The sequence below is a fragment of the Egretta garzetta genome, unplaced genomic scaffold (assembly GCF_000687185.1).
Source record: "Egretta garzetta isolate BGI_Z169 unplaced genomic scaffold, ASM68718v1 scaffold113, whole genome shotgun sequence".
In the NCBI taxonomy this organism is placed as follows: domain Eukaryota; kingdom Metazoa; phylum Chordata; class Aves; order Pelecaniformes; family Ardeidae; genus Egretta; species Egretta garzetta.
Window position 1 is genome coordinate 1,322,655 of NW_009259115.1, and position 15,427 is coordinate 1,338,081.

The 15,427-nt window shown below is 49.1% G+C and overlaps 2 protein-coding genes across 2 annotated transcripts in view; one reads left to right on the forward strand and one right to left on the reverse strand.

Annotated features, from left to right (window-relative positions):
• Positions 1 to 423: 423 nt before the first annotated feature.
• On the reverse strand, positions 424 to 4,522 carry RAB17 (RAB17, member RAS oncogene family). Its single transcript, XM_035891070.1, has 6 exons — positions 4,441 to 4,522; positions 3,424 to 3,600; positions 1,892 to 2,043; positions 1,334 to 1,459; positions 1,032 to 1,125; positions 424 to 521 (listed from the first exon to the last, which is right to left on the reverse strand). The coding sequence occupies exons 1-6, from the start codon at positions 4,520 to 4,522 to the stop codon at positions 424 to 426; spliced, it is 729 nt and encodes a 242-aa protein (XP_035746963.1).
• Positions 4,523 to 6,299: 1,777 nt separating this feature from the next.
• The window catches only part of LRRFIP1 (LRR binding FLII interacting protein 1), a 144,715-nt gene continuing 135,587 nt past the window's right edge, over positions 6,300 to 15,427 (forward strand). The window contains exons 1-2 of the mRNA XM_035891071.1: positions 6,300 to 6,312; positions 6,897 to 6,931. Coding sequence (XP_035746964.1) covers positions 6,300 to 6,312; positions 6,897 to 6,931 — 48 coding nt within the window. The remainder of the gene's footprint in view (positions 6,313 to 6,896; positions 6,932 to 15,427) is intronic.

A 15,427-nucleotide genomic window follows, 5' to 3' on the forward strand; every position in this document is an offset into this window, starting at 1 on the left:
ACATCCAGGTCAAGCATAAATATAATGTCCTTGGGGCAATATTTATTTTCAGCCAGGCTGTAAAACCACCAGGATGCATCTGGCTTGCTCCAGAAAGTCAAGCCTTCCCTTTTCAGATGGGAAGGCACATGGAGAAGCTGACTTGCAGTTTGAGTGGGGGGGATGTCATGAGCCAGAGCTGGCGGCAATGGTGCTGGCGGGTCACCTCCTCTCTGGAAGCAGAAAGTTGGTGGAAGAAACCCCTGTGCTTCACTTCTTGGATGATGCTTGTGTTAGAGGGTTGAAGAGGCCCCATGTCCCCAGGATGGGCTCTGACCTCACTCCAAGGGGGAAGGTGGTTGGGCTGAGCTGCTTCTGCAGCTTTGTCATTGCTCTTCTTGGAGACCTCATCCAGCCACTGCTGAGGTCCAGAGCTGCCTGTCGTCAAAGCTGGCAGCACCACGTCCTCGTCCTGCTCTCCCGCAGGTCAGCTGTTGACCTGGCAGATGCCTTCTTTTGTTCCCGTTTCAGGAGTTCTTGGGCTAGGAAGAAACACAAGGTGAGAAAGGGCTCATTTCTCCTGCTGGTGGGGTGGGATGCAATGGCTGTCCCATCCCACCGACAGCCACCAGTACTGTCCCACAGTAACAGTGTTAGATATCTACCAAACAGTTACACTGGGGACACTATTATGCCTAGCTGAAATACTAAAGCAAAAGAAAACTGTTGCTTTGGATGAGGGCATGAAATCCATCTCTGATGCTGGAGCATCCTGGCATGGATCTGTCTGTCCTTCTGCCCTAAGAGGTGTGATACGTTGCACTGAAACCACGGACTGCTGTGGCTATCACCCTTGAAGCTGCCAGATGCAGGGCAGGCTGAACTGGCAGGGGGGCAGGCAGAACTGGCAAGGAAGCAGACTTTGGTGGCAAGCATGAGCAACGAAGGGGGGCAGCTGTGGGGGAAGGAAGGTGTTTGCAGCCCTGAAGCAGAGGTTTGGGGCCTGTGGTTCACCTGCCTCTGCTCTCACCTAGAGCAGTCACACAACTCACCTATGGCCATAAAGATATCGTTTACTTGGTGGTTGGATTTTGTAGATGTCTCCATGAACAGGAGGTCTTTGGTCCTTGCAAACTCTTCCCCCTCCTAGGTGGAGACAAGCAGAGTTATTTCCCCAGTGCCCTCTGGGGTTGCCTGTTCAGATACGGTGCCATTTCACAGCAGGTCAATAATGGTACAGGGACTTCAGAGGTGTCTGAAAGCCTTTTAAATGCCTGGCTTCACTAGGACGTATCCCAGTGCTTGCTGGCAAAGGGGTGATGAGGGGGCCTGAGAGCTCACTGCAGATGCTCACCTCTGTGGTGACTTCTCGCTCAGCAGCGAGGTCTGGCTTGTTGCCCACCAAAGCGATGACAATTTCATCAGCAAGGAATTCCTTCTCCAGGTCCCTCAGCCACAGCTTCGCCCTGCTGAGTGTTTCCTGGAGAGATGGAGACAAAACCACCCAGTGATCTGATTTTGATTTAATCTCTTTGCCTCAGGCATAGCAAAGCTGGATGCGTGGTACCAAACTAACGGGGCTGGAAGAGATGTGGTAGGGAGGCTTTGATTGCCTTTTCTCTCAGGGAAATGGGTCACTGGCCCTCAAACACCTTTAGAGATAAATCAGCCTTGGATGGGATGTACCCTTGCTGTGTGGCAGCAGAAATTGCCCTTGGGATGGTGACATGGTCCTGCATGGGCAGAGACAGCCCCTAGCATGTCCCAGGTGGGACACTCATCTCAGGCAGTGCTTGTATACTGCTTTCTGTTCTACCAAGGACAAACTCCATCTGGATGTCTCTGCCCCCACCAATGCTGCTGCAGCATGACATAGTTTTGGCACGGACAGGATCTGCATCCCCTGCCTTACCTTGTTAGCGATATCGTAAACGAGGAGAGCGGCGTGGGCGCCCCGGAGGTAGAGGCAGCAGACACTGCGGTATGTCTCCTGGCCTGCCATGACCCAGACGTCAAACTTGATGGTGGCTACTTCCAGGTGGAGCGTCTTTGTGAAGAAGCAGCCTGCAAGCAAGATGCAGGGTGCATGTTTGCTTGCAGCAAGAGCAGAGCACTCAGATCTACTGCCGTGAGGTCAAACCCATCCCAAGGGCTGGTAACAATGCTCTAATGCACAAAATTGGGACAGGCTTCTCATAAGCACCGGCACCATTGATGGGATGGTGTGAGGCAAGGCAGGGCAGCCTGTGGGAGGCTGGGAGCCCTTCTTCCTGGCAGCAGATTTGGGGGATGCACACCAGTTTCGATGTCAGATAGTGCAGAGCTTTGCAGAATAGCCCACAGATAGAGAGCCAGCTCCACCTTGCTGGTGGGTCAGATCTGTGACAGATGTCAAAAGGGGAGCCTCCATCCCTGCTCCCAGGGAGCAGACAGCTGCTTGTGGACCAGCATGAGCCAAGACAGAGGTACAAGTAGGGAGCAGCTCCACAGCGCCTCGCTCTCCTCCAGCAGTTAGCTCTTCAGGGTCCAAGTGGGACCACAACCTCTGTGCCTGCTGTGCCTTCTTAGGGCAAACCCCAGGTATATTGTGTAAAATGAACATATATAATGTCTAGGTGCTGTAGGAAGCTGTGCTGATGAGACTGTACAGGGGAGGCAGCTTGATCCCAGCAGGTGTGTTGGCCAGAGGGAGGTTATAGAGGGAGCAGGGCTCTCGCAACTCTCCAGATGGTTTTCATCAAAGCATGAGCATGCCTGTGGCCTGCCTTTGGATGTGGGTTGTTCAGCATGGCTTGTCAGGACAGGATGCATGGGCACAGGTGCTCTCCCCTTTGCCAGTGGGGCAGAGAGTGGGGTTTGCAGCCTGGCCAGGGTGTGGGGAAGTCTGTGCTCTTGTCTGTGCAGGCAGGCTGGAGGAACAAGGCACTGCTGCAATCCTACCATTGGGCAGTGCTGTGAGGGTCCTGCTGCAGCTGGCCAGTGCCTCTTGGGCTGTCCTGCCCACTTGCACCCCAGCCAGAACCTCCTTGCTCCAGCAGGGCAGCACACGTAGAGGAGAGACTGCCCTGGGGTGTCCGAGTAGCTGTGAGGGCAGCACAGAACCAAGGATGCATAGGACAGATGGGGCCACACAGTCTGGACCCCAGGTTTCACTCATTTCACTGCTCATCTGCCTCCAAAAAACAGCTCTAAACCAAACCTGTGCAATCTGGGTGTGGCTTTCCTTACAGCCTGGTGCTGAGGAAAATGGGCTGCAGAGATCTGAAGGTGACAGTAATGGGGGGAGGTCTGGCTCTGGGACAAGTCCATGTCGTGTTCAAAAGCGGGGCTGTGTTGCTTCAGGATATACCAACCTGTTTTCCTGCATCCCACCCCACTGCAAGGAAGGGCATGAGGCCTGGTCTTTTGTCCAGAACCATCAGGCTACTCAAGCCACCCACTCACATCCCACGGTTGGCAGCGACTCCCTGAAGACATTTTTCACGTATTGGTGGGCCGGGACTGAATTTCCCACTGATGGGCTCCCCAGCAGAACCACCTTGTAGACATAGGTGGGATGAATCCCTTCCAGGGGGGTGCCCAGCATCTCTTTCTGTGCCATGCCCTGCAAAGAAACCAACTCTGTTCAAAACATGTCTGCAGTGATCCCAGGTCCATCGGCTGAGCCTCCTGCATCAACTCCTGACCAGTGGCAGTGGGGCAGGTGGGGTTTGACCTCAAAATAGGCTAGCACAAAAGAATTAATATCCTGAATCAAATTTAATGTATCAAACCATCTGACACTGTCAGTTGTGACCAGAGGGGGGAGATCTTTAGGAAGAAACTTGATGCAAGAGGCCTTCTTGGATGTAGACAAGGATATTGGATTGGGTGCATCTCCTTTAAAGACAGGACATGATGGAGAAAGTTAATGTCAGAGGGACACCACTCATGAGTATGTCTTGCTCTTGAGCACACCTCCTTCCCCAAAGTCCTGGTGAAAAACTTAGGCTTGATGTTCCACACTTATTGTGGGTCTTAGAAGTTATACCAGGAGAGCCTAACTCAGGTTGGAGGTGAACTCACATGTGGAGGTGATGCTGCTACCAGCTTGCTAAAGACACTGCCTGGGAATGGCTGGGCACCCCAAGAGCTGATGGGCTTTGTGGCAGCAACACTTCAAGTCAGCAGGTTGCTTGCCAGGGTGAAAAAGCAGGAGGTGACCTGACTCAAGCACCCTTGATGTCAGCAGCACATAAAGCAGACGGCACGTGTTCCTATGCCATGGATTAAGAAACCCTGGGCAGACCAAGTGAAGTCTCATGCCTTCGTGACCATTGCACCATAGAGCGTGACTCTGTATCGCTTGGGGCGGAGCCATACTACATGGTGACGTGGGATGGTGGGGGAGCATGAGCTGAAATAGTGGTGATCACCTCAAACCTGACTCAGAGAGAGATACTGCGGATGGTCGCCTCAAACCTGACTCGAAGAGAGCTGCTGCAGAGCATTGGCCATACCCTCGGAAGAGGACGGTTGGTGTGAGCCCTCCTGGGTTGCACATGTCCCATTCTCCCAGCCTTGCGCTCAAGGAAGTGACGCTGCCTCGCTGTCAACGGGAGCTGTCAGCGAAGGGCGGTGAATAATGCTGTCTTGCAGCTAGCCAAAGCTTTGCCCTGGCTCCTCCTTGCAGAGCTCCTCCTCTAAAATGACTCAGCTCATGTGGAGAGCTATGCAGGAGAGAGGGTGGTTCATGCAGAGCTTGAAGATGAAGGGTAGTGGGGTGTTAAAGGGCATGAGATGACCTTGCATGTGTTTATCCCGCCTCATGTGCAGCAGCAAAGGGGAAATAGGGCACCAGCAAGCCTGTAACTGCTGTGTGCAGAGATGGGATCTGCCTGCTATATGGATCTAATCTTCTAACACCCAAAAGCAGCAGAGGAGCCTTCTGGAGGATGCTGAAATGGTAGTGTCCTGCTGCTCATCCCTGCCTGCATGTCCTGGCGCTCACTGCTAGTGCGTGCTGGGGTGTACGCTGCTGGCATGGGGTGCTTCCTGCCGCGTGCTTCTGAAGAAAGCCCTGATCGGCCACAGAGCAGAGACCCGCAAGACTTACAATGAAGATTTGGTGCAATTACTCCAATTTCTACCTGGGGCTTGCAGGAGTTTGGCATGCAGAACTTGTAGGCGAGCAAGAAGTGCCTTTACAAAGGCACCTACCTAACAGCGGCACTAGTGGTGTAGCGGCACTAGTAGTGTAGCTCCTGGCCCAGGAAGGTCTCTGCAGCTCCCTCGTCTGACAAAAGCTTCTTATTCCTGCGCGCTGCTCAGCCCATGTGTCTCCTTTATTTTGCCTGTCTTCCCCCTGCAATCTGGCAGGCTCCAGACCTTTAATTCTTCTCCCTTCCCTGAGCTGTTATCAAAGCAGGCTGTCATTAAGAGCATTCCTCGGTGCTGGCTGAACCAGGGTCTGTGTCTTTAGATGCGGGCAGCTTCTCTGCTCAGTGAGTTGGGCTTTCATCCCCTTAAAAACCAGGGGTAAAATTTTCTCGTACAGTTCAGTGATGTAGACCAGCATCGCAGTTTGTGCAGAACAGCTCGTTAGGGGTGGATTATGGGGTGGGGTTTTTTAATGCATGAAAGATAAACCCTGTGGCACAGCATAAGGGTGCTCCTTACGGTATTAGTTACATACATTTGCCTCTTTGTAGGCCTGGAAATAAGACTGCTGTCCTTTCTGGGCAGTTTACATTAGCTACCATAGGTGATATGCCATAAAACTCTCTAGGGAAGCAAGAAGCTTCATGAAAACCATGCAAGATTATCTATATTAAACTCAATTTCTCATAATTTCTCTACTGCTCTCTGTTTAACCCTAGAAGGCTGCACTGACGCTGGAACAAAGCTCACCTGAGAATTACTGCAGTGATAGAAATTTCCTTGCAAACTTTTCATGCTAGCAAGCACCTATTAGAGACAGGGAGTTTTGCCAAAGCTCATTCGAAACAATTTCTTTTCCGTGTTAAGAGGCAGGAGGTGAATCTCCCTTTCCACCCAAGAACAGCAAGGAAAGCAAAACAAGTGACTTTGTTTTGATTCAGTGGAAAATAGGATTTAGGGGAAACTGTTTTCTTTTTCCTTCTTTTGTACACTCCTTTTTCAGCAAGGTAAAACCCTGTGCTTGCTGGCTAAGGGACTACGGGAAAAGCCCTCCATACATCTCTTGTGGCTGGTAGTCACCCTTCTTCAGCTGCTCCCTGCCCTGGGGAAGAGCCTGTCAGTGAGACCCAGCTTAGGGTTAGAGTCAGCAAATCCAGGATGCTGCTCTGGCAGGGTGACCGATGCCCGCTCATGGTGCGGAGAAGGGTGCTGCTGCCTCACAACAAACAGCATCCCTGTTCTTCCACCCTGCACTGCCAACGAAGAAGAGGAAGCTTGCTCTTCATCTGGAAACCTCACTGACTTCCCTGGGATGGGACTGACTGACTGAGCATGTACAGGACAAACAAACCAGAAAGCTTCTGTTGGCAAGACTAGAATAAGTTTGATTTCTCTCACTATAAACTTGAAACTCTGAAGAAGTCACAGATGCAAAATGGTTTTAGCAAATTTTCCCATGCAGGCTTGAAAGGCTGAGGAGTAACCTGAACTGGGACTGCTTAGATGCTGGATTTTGGGTATTTTTACTTTGATCCTGGTAAAGAATAACTCGGCAGTTTAGGGAACAGCCTGGCGAACAGTTGAGTGTTACAAGTCCTGTCCTCATGTCTAGAGGCCATGCCAAGGGGCAGGGAAAGCTGAACCTGCTCAGAATCAATATGAAGAGCCGGAGATTAGTCTGGACAACCATTTCTCTTCAATCAACTGTAAAAATCCTGTTGGCAGATTTAGTCTCCAGATACAACTTAGTATTTTGTGACGGCTGTGTCTGTCGGCAGATTTTGGGGCAGGCTTGCCTGATCTTACCGAGAAGGTGAGTACCAAATGCAGAGGCCAGCATTAACCAGCTTCCCCTATGGAGCCCACTGGTTTAATGTAAATCAACTTAAAGGTAATCTGTTTGCCACTTACAGCAGCAGCACCAGATCAGTGATACTGCACTTGAACCACCTGTCCTCGCTGTTTCCAAGAAGGAACCTGACAAATCTGTTTATGAGGGTGACTCAGTTGTTTATAATTAGCAGGAAAGTAGACTTTATCTAAGGAGTACCCTTTCAAACTCATGTTTTATGGGCACAAGCACTAGCAATAAATACAGAAGCATGAGGTGGCAGAGTAGATATTTGTGTTGGAATGCAATGGCAAGGGCTTGGCTTTTGCTGCTCAATAAATTGGTATTTCTGTAGTATTTTTAACCTGGGGAGGGGGAATCCTGGTATATTTATGGTCAGGGCATAAGCCTTTTATTTTCAAAGGAAAACAGTAAAAAAAGAAAATAAATGCATACGGTTGGGGATGGAGCTACTGAGAAGTGTTATTTAAGACTCCAACTTCCTGGGAAAGTAATAATGTTTAAATCTAATGATGTCTATCTGGTGTCTAAGCTTTTCTAAACCATAAGCTCTAAGAAGATCCTAAAACCATTAGAGACATTTGCTGAGTTTCTGTAGGGGTGCAGCAGTGAACAAGAACCACAGTTAATCAGCTCCTTGGAAAAAATAGGACCCCAATGCTACCCTTGTAAGTCAGCAGTATCTAGCCCTGCAATTTTTGGAAACAATGCCTTAGGTTCATTCAGATTCAGATTATTTCCCCCCCCCCCCCCGATAGTGGGAACGCCTACCTTGACCATTAACTTGTCTAGTATTCATCTCGAAGCACTCCTCTGCTTTTAGGAGCCTCCACTTACCTGCTAAAGCTCTCTCAGTGCTGGTGGTAGGAGCGTGGCCGCTTGGAAAGTTCGCTTAAGCCAAGGTTACCAGGGATACAAAAGTCCCAACTGCAGAGACTTAATGCATAAAGATTTAGATTTACATAGCGCTGATTTCTCAACGCAATCAGCACTCCTCAAAGCTAAGGGGAAGAGAATAAGGGTCATTCACCACGCAGCTGGAGCAGCTTGGGGAAATAAGGCAGCAATAAACAGAGGCTGCCCTGGGCTGTAGGTGAGACCAAGCGCTCTGCTAAGACCTTTTCAGGGGTTCTTCGGCTGCCCGAGAGGACGAGGGTAGGGCAGAGGGCTTCCTAAGTCTTCTAAAATCTTTTCCCTTGGGCAGGCAGCTGCTGAGGATGGTGCCACCCTCCTTGGTGGATGCCCCTTTGTAGCTGGGATGCAGGGCTGCTTCCCGGTGGGAGGATGAGAGTCCCAGGAGCTTGTCTGGGAAAGGCACCTCAGGGATGGTGGGTTGGGCCGGGGCTTGCCCTGCAGATAAATCCCGCAGAAGAAGATGCCTTTACCTTCCTGAAGCCTTGCTCTCCTCCCGGCGCTCCGGCTCGTGAGGTCAAGGGCGACAGCCCCGTCTGGCTGCCTGAGCCTCTCTGCTCCAGGGGCAGATAAAAGTGAAACCACCCAGCGGCTCCCAGGGAGCAGTGTCAAAGGTGAAAGGCAACTGGAGATCAGTGAACCTTAGACCTGCCAGCAAGCCGGGCAAGGCGGGACCACGGCGCTGCCGTCACGGTGAGTGGGGCTAGTGGCCATGGCCCTCGCACCCCTCCATCCCTCCTTCCTCCCCTGTTTCCCATGCTGGGGGTTGGTGGTGGGTGGATGAGCAGATGTGTTTTTCCCCCTGCCTCAGGGTCTGAGGCCAGCCTGGCTACAAGGGGCGTGGGGAGTAAAAGCAGCCCACAGCCCACCATGGAAGGGTTGAGAACCGGAGAGGGCTGGATGTGGGGCCAGCAGGAGTTACGGTGTGCCAGGGATCTGGCCTTCTCTGGGTTTTTATAATACCACAATTTCTGCTGATATGCGTTAGACCTGGCTTTGGTCTTGCGCCAGGGTACAGGCTCAGATAACTTGGGCCCGGGATTGCTGAAGCAATTCGTTTTCAGGAACGTGGCTGGTTGACCAGCTGGTGGGAGAGAGCACACCCCCTTCTCTTGCACAGCACTTCAGCAGATGAGCTGGGGAGGCACAAAGTGAGCAAAAATGGAGAACTTGGGCTTTTACTGCCTTTTAATTAAGGTAATAGTGAGTTACCACAGGCAGCTGGGGTTTGGTGCTTCGGAGAAGACTGCCCTTGTTAAAGCTCCAATATCAAGAGAGAAATCACAGCATGTTAATGCATTGGGATAACAGGTCTGATGTGAGAACAGCAAGATCTGGTAATTAAAAATCCAAATGAAGATAGTTTTTGTATTTCTGTCAACTCATCTTGTCATAGTCAGTGTCTTTCCTTCATGTAACAGCTACTAAATTTTTCTGGAAGTGAAATAGACTTTATAAAACCAAGTCCTAATAGTTATGGGGAGCAGGGTAAAGAGCAGGAGTCCTACAAGCAAGCTTAAAAAAAAAAGTCATCCCAGTTTTGAAATGAAGAGCATGTCTCGTGATCCCCAAGGCCTGACTGCTGTGGCTCGATTACTTCCCATTTCTATGATGAAATGCCATGTACACACGCCTGAGAGTTGTACAGATTTCTTATGGGAGCCGTGCCCCCACCAAGTGGAATCACTATGCAAGGTTTTGCTCTGCAAGCCAAATAAGAGTATTTCCCTTCATTTGGGAATGTGACTGTGCGTGGATTTGCACCGTCGCAGCAAAACTGGCTTGAGTATACCCACGTGTGCCTCCAGCCTGAGAGCAGATCTTACCCTGCATGCAGCTTTTTTGCCAGAGGGAAGGAAAGTGTTTACCTTCCCAGGTCCCTTCCAATCAGCTCTGCAGAGGCTAGAACAGCATTTGGGGATCCGTTGAAGGCAATTCCTAACAACCCTACGAAAACCCAAACTGTCTGAGGCTGGTATAATTTTTTCAGTGCAGAAGCAGTTTATGTGCTCCTGTCCCTCTCCCATAGCTTGTTTTACAAGGCTGTGAAATGAGCTGACTTAAGGCTTTTTTCTTTTTATTTTTTCCAGGGCTTTGGATAGATCAGCTCTTCAGTGGGAGTCTCAGTGTGGCCCTAGTAACAGTTGCACTGGCGCAGCAGAGGGGTTGAAAGGTGTTCCAGGGTTTGGGAAGGGCTGGGGTCGTGGATACCTTAGGCTGGGATTGCTGCAGCAAGAATTGCCCACAGCAATGAGCAATTCTGAAACGCAGTCTGGTCCCAGCTACCTGTTAGTTTGAACCTACAAGCTATGGTTACATCACACACCTAAACTAAGCGTCTAATTCTTAGTAGAAAATAAGGCTCTCAGTCTTGTCTGGAAGGCTTTGAAGCCTTATGAAAGAATTGCTTTGTAGTTGCTAAGAGAAACTTCATTTCCAGTTTGCACTGCTGCAATAAGCACCCGTCTGGTTCTCTGTTATTTTCAGACCACCCTCATCGGCCCAAGCAGATGTTACATCTCGGATGCCTTTGTTAAGGGCTTTTATGAAAGGAGATGGTGTAAATAGGATGCCTGCACAAAGTACTGTGGCCTGACTGGTGTAAATGCCCCCGAGTTTTCTGGAGCCCAGGGGAGCGTGTACCTTGCATGGGCCGGGGCTTCTGGCTCCTGGTGAGCCAGACCCCACTAGAGGGCACAGCTCATCTACGGTTTAAGGCAACGAGGATGTCTGCTCCCGAGTCTCATTTCTGAACTGGGCAACCAAATAGACACCAGTCAGTGAGGGTGACGAGAGAGATGGACTGAGGTCTCCTGCCAGAACGGCATCTGGACAGCTGGCTTTTCTTTGGATGGGCTCTGCTCTCCAAACAACCAGGACATCAATCTTTGTGATAAACACTGTTGCAATGTCAGGAAGCCAGAGCTTTTTCACACAATATCTTGGTCTGCTTCATGAGCATGCAAATATCTTGCTGTCCTGGATGCTCAGGATCAGACCTCCTTCATCAGCAAGTGGTTTGTGAATAAAGACTATGGCTGCATCGAAACTGGATCAGTAGAGCACCCGGAGTGACCTGCACAAAGCTAGGGGTGCACCTTGCTCAGCTCTGCTTGTGCCGTAAAGGGTTCCTTACCTGAAATAAACTTTACTGGTAAAGTTGGGTATTGGTTGTTTTTTCCGAGGTTAGGGATTGCATTTAATTTTATGCTTGCCTGATATAATTATGCCACAAGAATTTGCAGGACTGGTCTGGCCGTAGGGGTGGTATGGATCAAATACTCCAACGCAGCAATGCGTGATGTGAGCATCTGGAACCCCCTTGTAGACCTTCCCCTACTGCTCTGTCTCAGGCATTTTCTTTTGTTTTTAACTGTAAAGGAAATGGTAACATTTCAGTAGTGCACAGGAATACTGGAACAGGTCAAAATAAAACTCCTTCAGTGAGAATAATTCCAATCTTTTCGTATGTCTGGCTCTGGCTGCTGTGTTTCTTTGGGCAGGTTGCCTCTCCTGCCTTCTTTCTTTGAGTAAAAGGAGGGGCAAGGACAGTGACATTTCTGGAGCAGTTTGGGAGCAACTGACTTGTTTCTCCCACTCTCTTTGGCTTGTCCTCTCAGTTCACGTGTGCTTCCCGGCATGCTCTGTGCAGGCAGCCCAGTGCAGGGTGTCCAATCTTCATTGAGGCTCCCACCTTGTATTGCTCAGAAATTGTTTGCTGCTTAGTCCCAGTTTTAGCATTTCTGGATTCCTGGGATCCCTAAATACCCTGAAGTTGTTCCTGATGGGTCAGTTTTCATCTGATATGCTCCCATTTCTTCTCATTTAGTATGTTTCAAGAGTATGGCTGCAGTCTTGGCAGCCCTGCCCAGCTGAACACTGTTTGTGCCGCTTGCTTGGGCACCTCCAGGCTGTTGTTTTCTGCTCAGATCTCAGTGACATTGCACCATTTCACTTGGGGACAGGTGGCCGTGATCTCACTCCTGAATTTGGCTGGTCTGACAAGGAACAGATACCCAAACCTATTTCAGCTGCCCAGATTATACCACGAGCACTGCTGTCCACATTGCCTCTTGCTCTCTGACCAGCCAAAGAAAAATGTCTGAAAGCACATGTGACTTTTCCTTTTTTTTTTTTTGCTGCTGCTGGTGAATGTAGAGAAGCAGAAAAAAATGTGTTATTTACACTGGGAGGGCTTTGTGAAAATTTTCTGGCCTAAACCACTGTATTGAGTTTTTATCTCCCCTGTCCAGCCGAGGAGGGGAGTGATAGACCAGCTTGGTAGCACCTGGCATCCAGCCAAGGTGAACCCATCACAGCCACGGAGCTGGGATTTGCTAGAGCTGCTTTAAAGTTACACCTGTACAGCCTGAAGCTGGGGGATAGAGCAGTATGAGCTCAGTAGGTACGGTGGCCTGGAAATCTTTGTTTGCTTTTTTAGAAAGCCTCATATCTATAATGCATGTGCATACATATGCAGGCATTTTAGAAAGTATGGGGTGCGTATTTGATAGCGTCTGAATCCTGCTGTTGCCCTGTGCTGTGGTCCAGTGGCTTTAGGGTTCTGGCCTGCGCTGAAAGCCCACAGTGGCCACAGGCCACTGCTAACCTGATGTAAACCCTCTGCTGCTGCAAACTGCACTATATATAGGCTCTGATGGGCTGCCTCTGCATCGCCAGGCTTTCCGAGAGCATCGCCTGTCGTCTCAATGCTGTTGCAAAGCCAACACTGTGTCTATTGTGAGCTCTGGCTAGCTGGACAGACGTGAGGTTAAGGCCAGATTTAGACAACTGGCGATGGGCATGCAGAGCCCAGAATTAATGGTCATAGAAATGTGGCTTTCGTTATGACCTTGCCTAAGTGATTTTGGGTTCTGGACCAGCTGTAGGACAGACAACTTGTGTCTCTGCACTGCTAGCTTCAAAGGAACCAGTCACTTGTCCATGAGTATATATAGCACGCCTTGCTTTTGGGATGTAACTATTTTAGTTTAGTTGGTATTGCTATAAATGAGCTCACCGATCAGAGTCCACCTGGGGTCCTGACCCTGCTCTTCCAGAGCAGCTCTCCTCACTGTGCTCCTTTGAGCAGGGCTCTGAAATGCCAAGTGTTGGTCTGGGGAGCCCCCAGCCTGCTTTGAGAGAGGTGGGCATCCTGTCTCTCACTGAGCAAGCCAGCCTGGCCCTGGTCAGTGGCCAGCAGATACAGAGCCTCAGAAATAGGCTGGGGCTCTTCTATTTTTGAAAGCTTATTTGCTTCAAGAAGAAACATCTGAAACCACTGTAAGCAAAATGAATTCAAAATACTTGGTCCATCCACAGGTTACAACAAATTATGTTCTCAAAACTGTTCCCTGTACCTATGCTGTTAAACCTGTAATCCCTTGTTTGCATGAGAGTTCACCTAGAAAACATGGGTAAGAAGTTAATCACAGAGAGGCCTGGCTTGGAATGGGAATGCTTTTTCTAAGTGTGCTGGTATTTGGTGTTTCTCCTTTTCTGTGCCTGCAGTAATGTCATGAACTGATGCAATAAGATGAACTAGAGTTCAGCTCCTGAAGCCCGAAACCCAACAGTCACTTGAAGACCCAGGGTAGCCCACTAGTGATCACACAGGCAAGGTTTGCCACCACTGCAATGGAGCATTAAAAGACCATTTTATCAGTTTTGAGAGGAGGAAGGGTTGTGCATTTGTTAATGAAAAAAGATTGGGCTTCTCACTGTTGCACTGATGGAGAGTTAAGAAATATTTTGAGGGTTGGTGGAGTTGTAATGATGAACAGATCATTTACATTGAGGCTTGAAACCGAGCCTGCCGTGAGTGGCTTCAGGCTTCTAAAATGCTAGTATTCCTGTATTAATTATTAACATCGCTAAAACACTCCAGAGACTGGCTTTAATTAAGCAAGCTTAATATTAATGGCTCCCAGATGATAAGTGATGGTGAACATCAGCATGTGCTAAAGACCGAGGAGGGAAAATAACTACTGACTACAATAAACATTTTAAGTATAGTGGGATTACATTACAAAGAGAATACAAGTGTGAACCATGAGAAAGGCTTTCCTATAGCATTGCCTGCTACCCATCTGAAGAGACAGGTAATATTGCTTACACCTTTGAAATTACACTTGACACGTCACAACAAATAGCCTTGAAGCATAGGGATGTGCTGAGGTGGGAAACATCTGCCACACACATCCTAACTCTAGCTGTGCTTCGGCTAGAGACTGTTGCAGGCAGAAAAAAAAACCATGCTGGTTACCTGCTAGCCACAATCCCTTGCGATTTATAGGGGATTTCTCAAAACTTGTTTAAGAGTCACTATGAACAGTCTCCAGCTGAGGATGCTGGTGGTGGGGTGGAAAGAGATATGAAGAGTAGTCAGTGTTCCCTTTTAATGCATGGCTAAGTAAATGCCATGTGTCTAAGTAAATTGCAGCTTTTGTGAAAAGTGCATGTGGCTTTCTCTAGTAAAAATATATGCATCAAAGATTTTGCTTATCCCAACTTCATGTTCTCTTTTACTCAGCAGAGCTGGGCCAGGAGGACCCCCCTCCACAACTCCAGCCCACCTTGCCAAGAGAGCTGTGATGCAGAGACCTTTGGCTCTAGGTTGAGTACCTGACTTCAAACAGAGAGCTGGCTCTGAAGGGTATGGAAATGAAGGAAACAGTTCTGTGAAATAAGAGATGTTGTTATCTAACAAGGTGCAGGTTTTGCAGCATTTTACATGATTAAAGCACTTAAGCGCTCTCTTCCACGTGCATGGTCTGGTGCCTACCATGAGTCCAGTGTGCTGCTTTTTTGCCAGTGGGGATATCACATTTGGGATGGACCTCGACCTCTCTGATAAAGTTGGTGGCAACTGGCCAGCTGGCTTAAGCTATTAGTCTGGGACCGGCGCACACTTACAGAGTGATCACACATGTTCCCTTTGGAAACTAGGCTAAAAATGGCTGTAGGCAGTACCTTTCTATGTGAAGGGCTATAGAGGAGCTCACTGACAGCCAAAAGTTGCTCCCAGCTCAGTAATCTCCCCCAGAAGTGTTTCATCTGTCTGTGAGACCGTTGTAACAAATGCAACTGAAAATGGTTTGCCAGTGCTTGGAAAGAGAAATATTTAAGTAATGCTGTCTAGCACAGACTTGGAAAGCTCGTGTGGGTGTGAATATAATTTTATTTTCCCTGAAGTTCCCACCCAGCTTTTGGATGTATAGTACAGATGTTCACAGGGCATTTTATGATGAGTTTTTCCCTCTCCATACTTTGCAGCAGGCCAGTGGCCACATCGTAGTCTTGCTTTTTTTTCAGGTCACATCTAAATGTTTGGCTGGTTTTCAGCTGGTTTTCAGTCTCATGCGTTGGGTGTTACAGACATGGTCTGTAAAGGCACAAGAATAGAAATTATTTCATCAGTATGAGCCTGAGCAACCTCGTCTAACGCCAGTCACTGCTGGAAGAGCAGTAAAGCAGTCAGCGTTACACAGAGGTGAAATGAGTCATCTGTTGCCAATAAACTAGGAAGGAACAAAGGTGCCCGGG